Raw genomic sequence first — 11,328 nt, 5'->3', positions numbered from 1 at the left:
TTGTGACTGAGACTGATCAGGACATCACAAACATTCATTTCCTTTTCTTAAATTCACCTATCAATTTTGAATAAAAAAGACAAGCGTTCTTACAGACCTCTGCCAGTGCCAGCACTCCTACATCTGGACTCCATTCTGACCTCGAGAGTGGGCTGTACTGCAGGGGTCCCAGATCCTTCTCCCCTCCTTTGAGTTCTCTGTCTCTCCTGCCATTCTCGCCATCTGAATCACTGCTTCCCCCCCATCTTTAGGTCCTCCCTCAAGTTGCTGTCCCTCAAAACTATGAGCCAGAACCCTATTTGCAGGGCTTTGAGCAACTTTTAAAGATCAAAGTTAACTTAAAAATGTACCTGTACTCGGGAGTCAACTTAGCTATTGCATAGCTTAGAGGTGTGACACACAACTCAAATGTCTGCTGATACAACGTGACAGACGACTCTTCCCTTCTGGTGTGGGCTGTGACCAGGGTGGACAAACCATCTCCCATTTCCTGCCTTCACTGCGCTCGTGAGCTGACGGACAGGTCAGTGGTAACACCACAGATGAACCCATGTGTGCACTGAGCACCACCAGTTTCAGCTGTCTGCAGACAGCTGCATGTGGAATAAGTCGTCTTTTAATGCCAGGCTGCTGAGTTTTTTCTGGAGTTGGTTTGAAAGGCGAGAGCCCTTGTTTCCTTTTATCCATGGAGTTGCCATTTTTTCACGGAAAGACAACGAGAAAAACCTGTGAAGAGCTGCTGAGCAAGAACAGAAAGAATGGTAGCTACTTAATACGGGAGAGTGAAAGTGTGGAGGGAGCCTTGTGCCTCTGTGTTTTGTAAGTACTGTAATACTAAATTTTTTATGAGTTTTCCAATAGATCCAAAAACAATCTTCTCTAAAATTAATACTTCTTCCCTGCTATTAACAGACTCCAAGGGGGTGTGTACATGTATTCAAGTAATGCTGGTTGTCTTAGGCTTCCTTTGCAGTGAGTGGCGAGAGGGTGGCATTTGCAAAAGACATTTTATACAACAGAGGATAGATGAACTGTAACCTGCTGGTGCTGGTCTCTCTCTGCAGACCATAAGGGGAGCCCAGAGAAAATAGCTTAGCCTGCAAAAACATGTTAAGAACCTTACTCAAAGTTACTGCCTCTGTAATGATGAATAAATAGCATTTTACCACTGTTGAGGCACTGAAAAATGTCACAGTAGGTTACAAAACAGTTCCTTCTTTGTAGGCTTTCTATCTGATGAAAGCTTAGCCTCGTGCTTCAAAGGAATTTTACCTGATTCACAGAATCCCAGAATGGTTAAGGGTTGGAAGGGGCCTCTGGAGATCATCTAGTCCAACCCCCTGCCAAAGCAGGGTCACCCAGAGCACGTTGCACAGGGTCGTGTCCAGGCGGGTTTGAATATCTCCAGAGAAGGAGACTCCACAACCCCCCTGGGCAGCCTGTGCCAGGGCTCTGTCACCCTCAAAGGAAAGAAGTTCCTCCTCATATTCAGATGGAACTTCCCATGTTTCAGCTTGTGCCCATTGCCCCTTGTCCTGTCACTGGGCACCACTGAGAAGAGTCTGGTCCCCTCCTCTTGACACCCGCCCCTAAGGTATTTGTAAGTGTTGATAAGATCCCCCCTCAGTCTTCTCCAAGCTGAACAGACCCAGCTCCCTCAGCCTCTCCTCATCAGAGAGATGCTCCAGTCCCCTGATCATCTTTGTAGCCCTTTGCTGGACTCTCTCCAGTAGTTCCTTATCTTTCTTGAACTGGGGGGCCCAGAACTGGACACAGTACTCCAGGTGTGGCCTCACCAGGGCCATGTAGAGGGGCAGGAGAACCTCCCTTGACCTGTTGGCCACACTCTTCCTCACGCACCCCAGGACACCATTGGCCTGCCTGGCCACAAGGGCACACTGCTGGCTCATGGGGAACTTGTTGTCCACCAGAACACCCAGGTCCTTCCCTGCAGAGCTGCTCTCCAGTAGATCAGCCCCCAACCTGTACCAGTGCATGGGGTTATTCCTCCCAAGGTGCAGGACTCTACACTTGCCTTCGTTGAACTTCATGAGGTTCCTCTCCACCCAGCTCCATAAGCTGAGACAGAAATCTATAATGTCCTTATCAAATCTACAGAATACATTGTCGGCAGGTGCAAGAGGACATAAAGGTTAAGTTTGATGCTACACTAACAAAGTTACTTTCCATTTCTTATTTTTCTTTTTTTTTTCCTAAGGGCAAAGCAGACCTGCCTTGTGATAGCTTCCAGACACGCATTTTTGGTGTTAAAAAATGTTAAAAACTTTAGTGTTTAGTGTATTTGACCTTAACTCGTGTATTAACAAATGTAATAGCTAAGCTGGGGGGGTGGCAGCAATGGCATAACAGATACTAGCTTGCAGAGGTGGAAGCAAGGGCTGTCTTCAGACAGCAGATGGGATGGAATTCAATGGTGGGATGAGTTCAGAAGCATCTCTTCTCTAATCAGGCATGGTGCACAACTCTGATACATCTTCCTCCACAGCACACTGCCTCTTTCATCCACAGCTGTCCCAGGTCTGACAGTGCCTCAATCCAGACCTCCTGCTCTTGCTGCTGTTCTCCTTATGATTCAATATGGAATTCTCACAAAAAACAAAGCTCCTCTCACCCTGTTTTTCTGCCACTGGATCTCCCCTGTGCCCAGACCAGGCACTTCATTGATTTGTAACATACGCAGCTGTTGGTAAACATTTAGTAGTTAATGTGGAAACAGAAGTTTCCATTTTAATGGTAGTTTCATGTTTATTTAGTAAAAAATACAGTAGCCAAATAATATCCAGGCGGTAACCTTTCAAAATTGAGATGATTGGTAAAGAACACGTTTCAAAAATGATCAGTTTCTGATATTTTTTTTTCTCACTTCTATGTCTAAGTTTAAAGAATGAACACGCACATTTATAAAATACTCTTAAGCCAGGAAGATGTGAATTTCCACAGGTATATCAAGGAGGAAAAAAAAAACAAAAGAGGCATCCCTGTGATGCAACGCTGAATTAAAGTAAATCTGTTCTAACTGGAAGACTTATCCTGACCTCAGTCCATAGTAACTTTTTTTGCAGAACAAAGTCTTTTATTTCCAGAGGAACTATTAATTTATGCACAAGTCCCCTGAGCTACATTTTCATCCTAAGATTCTCCTCCTCATGACAGCTCAATTCATGTAGCTACAGCTGAAATCCTTCTGATGAACATGTGTAGCAGTCAAAAGAACTTGTTTTCAGATACTGCTCTCCCCCACCCCAGGTTATTTGTCGTGTATATTTCTTTGCAACTTTAATGCCTTTTTTGATCGTGGTCATGATCTCCAGTTCATCTTCTGAATATCTGCCTTTGCAGTATTTGATAAAGCTTTTATTCCCGTTGACAAAATATATCCAAAGCCATCAGTAGCCTGAGTGTTCAAACGCCTGAATATTATTAAAAATAATAATAGCTAAAACCCTAAGAAATGCAAAGGAAGAACAATTTTCTTAGAAGTAGGACCTGTGCAGTCATTTGCTGGGTGCTGGTGACTCGAGGCCATTTTCTGCTAACGTATTTCCAAGAGTTCAACAGCCTTCTTGTGATGTAACTACAAAATGAAGTTTAGGGAGGTATCATACATGAGGAGGATAAGAAGATAGATGAGAGGATGGGATGTCTGTGGAACGAAATTACTCTCATATAAAGGCCTGTGTTATGTTTAGCTCGTAAGTTCTTTGAAATGCCTTGTTAAAGTAATCTTATATTTCAAGATATGAAACGTTCTTTCATTTTGCAAACTCTAGGCTCCTTTCTGTTTTGCTTTTCTCTCTCTGTCTCATTCAATTTTACTGTACAACTTCTCCTGTCTGCAATAGTACCTGCTGTTTGCAGACATTTCCAGTCTCATGCTTTGTCAAAAATGTGGTGTCTCTTCCTCCCACCACAGCGTCTGCTTTCGGCAGTGGGGGTCAGAGACTCAGCCCACTGCTAAGTCCCTAATATCATACATGCTCCTGAGTATATGTCCAGTACCCTACACATCTCTAGCTACACTCTGGTCAAATCAAACGTATTCTAGGTTGAAGTAGCCTAGTACATGATCACATCTGGAAAGCATGAAGGTACAGATAGCTCAAGGGGTCACTGCGTGGGGCAGCGTGGGGGGAATAACAGTATGAACTCGTAGTGCTGCAAGTACTTGAGGGCTCCCACAAGGAATGCAGATTACATGAAAAACATTCTGCAACTTCACGCTCCTGTGTGTGCCATGGCAACCTCCTCACCTTTTCTCTTCTTCAGAGGAACGCCAGGAGATCTCACACAAAAGGTGAACTGCAGTTTTTCTACAGAATCATTCTTTACCACTACTTAGATTAATATGGTTTTCTTTCTCTCTCTCTCCCCCCTTACATCCTTCTCAGCTTCTATCAATATGATAGACGACGTTCACAAAGACGATCTTTCAGAGCATCACTCCATGCAGTAATTTGATTCCACAGACATCCCATCCTCTCATCTATCTTCTTATCCTCCTCATGTATGATAGCTCCCTAAACTTCATTTTGTAGTTATATCACAAGAAGGCTGTTGAATTCTTGGAAATATGCAGATTTAACACAGCACTCTTAGCTACATTTACTGTACATGGCCTAACACTGCAGGGCAAAAAAGCATGCCATAAATTTGGCCCAAAATCAAACAGACCTGCACAGCGATGTACAGGGTGTTAGACCTGAATTGGCAGGGCATGATAAAGTAATATTTGGGTTTCTGAGGCTTAAGAAAACAACATGCATGACTAACTGTGGCTAATAGACAATAAAACATATGACTTAGAGGATCTCAGGTATTTTGAAAGCTCAGCTATATGGATCAAATGGAAAAGTGAATGTGTACATATATAGTTGATGCTATTTAGCATCAGGCATTCCTTTAGATTTGTTTCTTTGCTTTTAGTCTTTCATTGTATTGCAGTTTACTTTAAAATCCAAGCAAACAAACAAAAACAAAAGCTGGCTGTCAAGATCAGCTGTAGCAGCCTAAGCAAGTTGCAGTGGTCTGCAAAAGAAAAGCATAATGATAAAAAGCATAAAGTATACAACAATGTTTTCACAGCTTTGAAGAACTCATCTACACTTACCGTATCTTCAGGGAACACCAAGGATATTTTAGAATACAGGTGAGTAACTCTCATTTCATCTGTAAAGACTGCACTAAAGATCATTGTCTTGATTTAAAAAATTAACATACACAAACACATTACCTTAGAAAATATTTCCAAGTTTGCTTTCTTCTCTACTCAATTCTTGACTTTTTAACGTTATACTATTACATATGAGCTCAGAAGTAGCTATTCTCTTTGTAGAATTCCCTTATAACCTAAGTGGATCTGTTATTTGTTGACCAGCTGCTTTCTGATTTGATCATTTCTTTTTGATAGCATTGAAGAAAAATCCATCACTTTTGTTACTTTCTCCTGTTCCTAATTAGCTTTTTCTATTTTGAAATTTGAAAATTGCACCCCACATCTTGTAGGGATTTGGAATATTACAATGATCTTTTTGATTTAAAGAGACCCATCTATAATTCTGTGCGACGTTGAAGCACCTGAAGTGATGACCCCAGATAATGCTGCTCGTTGCTTGAATAAGCGTAAGAGCAGACTGCATCGATCAAATCCCTAGGCAAGGTGAGAGAACACTGAAAAAGCTGGCTCACTGCTCTCCTTGTAGTAGGACAGCCAGCAGGACTGCCAACAATTAAGTAGCATTTAAGTGGAGCGAGGAACTCACTCCATAAAGGACACACCAAGCTTTCATATGCTGGTGATTTCTGGCTTATTAGTGGTTCGGACTGAGTATGAAAGACACAATTTCCCATGAAGAAGAAGAGTTCGTTGACAAAAAATAATCTATTTTGGACTATAGCCACTCTACTGGGGTTTGCTGTCATGCCTATCAGCAGATAATAACTCAAACAATTTTAGTTTTTTCAAACCCAATTTTCCTTACGAGGTTTTGCCAAGAACGTGAAAGAAGAGTTCTGTTCTTCCAACTTTTAAGTCGGATTGTTTGGGCTTACTAAAATAATAGACTGAAATACTACATTGATGGTGGAGATGAGATTATTTGGGTTTTTTTAAGGGTCAGATTCAGCCATGAACTTTCTAGAGTGCGATAGATTGACCCCAACCAGCAGCTAAGCACCCACACAGCTGCTCGCTCCCTCCCCGCTTAGTGGGATAAGGTGGGGGGAAGAGAACATGAAGAGCAAAAGTGACGAAGCTCCTGGATCAAGATAAAAGACAGTTTAAGAGGTGAAGCAAAGTTGTGCATGCAAACAAAACAAAGAAGAAGTTTAATCACTACTTTCCATCAGGAGGCAGCTGTTGGCCACCTCCTGAGAAGCAGGGCCTCAGCGCACGTAATGGCTACTGGAGAAGAGAAATGCTTTAACCATGAACGTCCCCACTTTCCCTGAGTTTTTATTCCTGAGCACAGTGTCATATGGGATGGGATGGGATGGGATGGGATGGGATGGGATGGGATGGGATGGGATGGGATGGGATAGCCCTTTGGTCAATTCAGGTCCGCTGTCCTGCTGCGGCCCCTCCCAGCATCATCCGCACCCCCGGCCTACTCACTGGGGGAGAAGAGTGGGGAAAAGAGACAACCTCGAGGCTGTGCGAGCACTGTTCAGCAACAGCCAGAACACGGCTGTGTCATCAACACTGTTTTAGTCACAAATCCCACTATACAGGCTGCTACGAAGAAAGTTAACTCCATCCCAGCCAGACCCAGTACACAGAGGCAGTGCCACCCAGTCCATGCAGGGCTGAAGGGAAGATAAAGGATGCAGAAAATCAAAGAAAATAAAGATATGATTCTTTGTTAGGTAGTGAAAGAAACGAAACCAAAGCCCCATTCACTTTTAATGACTAGCAGTAGGACCCTTGCTCTGATTAGAGATGATTAATGTCCTTACTGTCTGTCCCTGTCCTGAAGTCACCAGCGTTGCACAGTCTCTCTGCAGATCACTGCAGGGCTGTGCCGTGGGAGCAGTTCAGCCCACCTCTATGAACCCACACATTGAAAAGCAGTTTGTGAGAACGCTGTCAGAGTGCCGTCCTCCGTGTTTGGCCTCAGGAGCCTGCAATGCAAGTCACAAAGCTGGACAAATAATAAAAAGCTGGTGCAGGGGACTTTCCTATGGATCCTCAGACACGTCCGCTGCCTCTGCACATGTCCTGTGCTTGACAGTGCTGATATTTCATAAAATGCTTGGCTTCTGCTTGTCACAGTTGCTTAAATACAACATTTTAAGTGAGAACTAAATATGTTCCCCTTAAACTTGTGCTCTAAGACCAGAGGGGAGCCTGTAATGCTGTCACGCTTCGACACTCTGCAGTGGTGGGTTGCTGCAGCACACATCTGAGCCAATATTTTAAACTGATGTCCTTTTTTTAAAAAAAAAAGATGGTGAGGGATGTTACACTCAGTGCTGTAACCATGCCACCAAACAGGTGTCCCTCGTGTTTTAAGGATAGTACAATATTCTGTCACTAAATCTGTTTACAAAACAGCTCCTTGGTACACAAGAACCAACCTGTCGTTCCTTTCATTTAGGAGGCTCTGTGTGAAGGGCAGTTGCAAGTAAACTTTATTTTCCTTTCCTTACAGACTGCTGAAGGTGTACCAGAGAGGATCTTCAGAACGTTAAAGGACCTAATTTACACTTATGAAAAGCCAAATCAAGGACTAATAACAAACCTCCGCTACCCCGTAAGGAAACCAAAGGCCTCACAAAGCCAGAGGTTCAAGTCAGGAAAGGACAACATTTATGATGGTGAGAAATTTAGCTCTGCCTTTGTGGTTTAAGACGACTGCACTGACAGGTTTGTGGTGAACAGTTGCTATATGACCTCTGAGACCAGCTCTTCTTCTGCTAATTTATGCTCAAAAGTCCCAGGTATAAGATAAAGGTGCAATGTTTCTACCTGACAGAAATATTATGCAAGTGGATACAATAAAGATGGAGGTCTTCACAAAGCAGTAGGCCATGTTTGATAGTCTCGTGTGATCTTAGTTTGGGGAGGACAAATAGAAATACTGTTGGTAACTTGCCAGCATCCCTCACACACTTTTGAAAGCCGTTCTTCATATTACTGCTCTACGATGCTTAGCTGCGGTATCCATCAGGTCACAGGCTACAAAATAACCCTGAAACTCTTCTAGGTCCTCTGACTAATTGTAACGAGAGCCACAGTGTGAGCAAGGGAAATCCTTTCATTAAGCGCAGTTATTGTAAAGGACAAAAATCTTGGAGTATCCAGTCTTCTGTGTGATTTATATCTCATGATTAACGCCAGCTCAAACGCGGCCATGTGGGCCGCTGCACAACGGCAGCACAACGTCCTGGTCTGCATTCACAGGGAGGAAAAACAACCCTTTCATTTCACAATGGAAATGTTTGTGGTTGTCCGTAAAAATGAAGGCTTTTACAAATAATCAAGTTACTTTGGAATTGTTGCTGTTTAATTTTAATTTAAATTTCACTTATACAGCATTCCAAACGTCCCCCTCAGACTGCTCTAGTACGTACTCACAGGAGGAGCTCAGGCTAATGTCATGACGGGTCTCTCTCTGAAACGCAGGCACGACATCAACCACCACAGTCCTTCCTAAAGCAAGCACCACACATTTCTGGCCTGGTCCCTCGCATTGCACCAGCACCCAGCTCTGCAGCATGTGCAGGACTGAGCGCTCCAGCGCGACCAGTTGAACACCTCGAGGGACTGGGGTCACAATACTGGTTGTTGGACGTTTTTGAACATTGTTTTCTAGCCTAGGAACAACTTGTCTGACAGTGGCTGCTTGAAGAGACAGCAGGTTTCCATAGTGGAGGTTGAGTCCCAAGCACCCAATTGCCACCTGGCTCCACAAACAACATAAGAAATCTGACAAGGACTAAAAGAGAAAGAGTTTTTTCAGGGCCTCCTCCCTCAGCTAGGAGGAGAGCTTTTCTGCTGGGTATTTAGAGAAGAAAGGGTGTGTTATGCTGCAGGCATAGCTATCTCAGCTATCGATACTAAGTACGGGTGATTTCCAACATTTGACTGTTCCTCAGGAAGATCAGGTCTCACGTGGACACAACTGTATAATAACAGACCTTGCTGTGCTTGTCAGGCTTTGCCTCCGTGTGGGCTCCTGGAGGACCCAGTCCATAGGACACGGGGCCTAAACAGTGGCCCTGCAATAGCAGGGAGAATACAGAGAAACCAAAATGAGTTATTGATACCTGCCCAGCAACACGGTATCAAAACACCTACCGTGAGCTCTCGGAGGAGCCCTTTGCAACGACAACATCTTCTTTTTTTTATTGATTTCTTTCCAGACATTTATGACAGCGATTACGTCGATGTCTTACCCTGAATGGTCTGCAACCTGGCGATTTGGGAAGCTGCTGTTTCAGGATGTGCCACAGCTGGGGAGAGCTGCCAGCTGGGCATCCTCCGCCGTGGATCTGTACCCCTGGAATTGGTCTCCTCCTTCTGCAGACTGCCAGAGCGGCTGTCTTTTCTCCCAGTACATCCAGTACAAGCTACTAGATATTTTTGTTCAGCTATGAAAGAATTAATTTTTATAACAGACACATGCATACATATACGTACATATGGAGGGAAGGGCATCTGTGTGCATGTATGTGTACTTTGGTTTTTTGGTCAGCAAACTGTCCAAGATGCTGACTGCTACAATGAACAATCTGTTAGAAAGCTGCAATATAAATACAATAAATGAATGTGCATAAAGCAACAGTTTGTGGCAGAACTGATACGTGTTGACATCATGACAAAGATTCTATTGGCATTGTATGATGGTTATTTTGTGCATGATTCATGTTCCCTCATTGTTGGAGAAGTGGGCAGTATTTCAGCTGTGTCAAGGAATACTAGTATTATCCTGCAGTTTGGAATAACCTAAATTAAAACAAAAAGGCTGTGTTAAATCCACGCCATAAAGAACTGATCAACAACATGAAAATGGTTTGAAATACTTTTAATGTTGCTGAATGGTTCTGGTAGATTACAAGAGGAGTTCAAGTTCTACAGGCATGTAGGTATGAAAACATCCTTTCTCTTTAATACGTACTGTACATATGAGAATGCTTATTACATTTTATTTGCTACTGCCACTAGCTCTGTCTTACAACATTTTTTTTTAATGTAAGAATTTGCTTTGATCTTACCCCTAATTTCAAATATCTAACATATACTTTTGTTCTGAAGGTGACATGCAACGAGCAGCCAAAGCCAAAACTGAAACATATGTCCCGATTTTCCCAGTCACTAGTACCAACTCTCTCTCCATTTGTGATCTTGAGAAAGACATTTATGTTGGTTGTGTGTTTGTTTAAGATCTTTCACAAATTTTTTATATATTTTAATGGGTAATACTAGTTAGATTTCATTATGTTTCTTTCACACCACTATTTGTTAAAGGACTTCAGTGCTTTGGACTTCATTATGAATTTAACAGTGTTAACAGTTTCTGGTGCCAGGCTCAGCTGGTACTTCTAGCATGAAGGAGATAAAAAATAAGAATATTAATTAACTCTGGCACTGCCAAAAATACTAACATATGTGTCCAAAAATCATTAACTGAAAAGAAAGCCTCAAGCTTTCTTTTTCAGCTTGCTTTTTTTTTTCTCAGCCTCAAGCTTCACCAGGGAAGGTTCAGGTTGGACATTAGGAAGAATTTCTTTACAGAAAGGGTTATTAGACATGGGAATGGGCTGCCCAGGGAGGTGGTGGAGTCACCATCTCTGGAGGTGTTTAAGAAAAGCCTGGACATGGCACTTAGTGCCCTGGTCTAGTTGACAGGGTGGTGTCAGGGCAACGGTTGGACTCGATGATCCCAGAGGGCTCTTCCAGCCTGGTTGATTCTGTGATTCAAGTACTTGTCCATGAAAAATGGTGCTATTGGAGAGAAAGAAACCAACCCTTGCCCACCCCAAAGGGACAGGAAAGGCCGACGCCGAAATGAAAGGCAGCAGTCACCAGCAGCGGGGGAAAGCGGGGCTGCGGGCGCAGGTGGAAACCTGTGCCAGCTCCAAGCCTGAGGCTGCCTTCCAGAGGGCTGGATTCCCCCTCCTTCCCCCTCGGCGGTTAAAGCAGCAGCCCTTCCACCGCCGCCGCACCCCGGCAGCGACTCCTCCGCCTCCCTCCTCCCTCAAGCAAGATGGCGGCGGCGGCGCCTCCCGCCCTCCCTCAAGCAAGATGGCGGCGGCGGCGTCTCCCGCCCTCCCTCAAGCAAGATGGCGGCGGCGGCGTCTCCCGCCGCG

General features: G+C 43.9%; 1 protein-coding gene across 1 annotated transcript; it reads left to right on the top strand.

The window, feature by feature from the left end:
- Positions 1-685: 685 nt before the first annotated feature.
- SH2D1B (SH2 domain containing 1B) lies at positions 686-9,419 on the top strand. The gene is made up of 4 exons (XM_068395545.1): positions 686-819; positions 5,104-5,167; positions 7,668-7,833; positions 9,382-9,419. Exons 1-4 carry the CDS (start codon positions 686-688, stop codon positions 9,417-9,419), a joined length of 402 nt encoding a protein of 133 aa, XP_068251646.1.
- The last annotated feature ends 1,909 nt before the right edge of the window (positions 9,420-11,328 follow it).

The sequence above is a fragment of the Nyctibius grandis genome, chromosome 2, assembly GCF_013368605.1.
Source record: "Nyctibius grandis isolate bNycGra1 chromosome 2, bNycGra1.pri, whole genome shotgun sequence".
NCBI lineage: Eukaryota > Metazoa > Chordata > Aves > Nyctibiiformes > Nyctibiidae > Nyctibius > Nyctibius grandis.
Note: the sequence above shows the minus strand (reverse complement) of the source record. Positions and strands in the feature narration are given on the sequence as shown.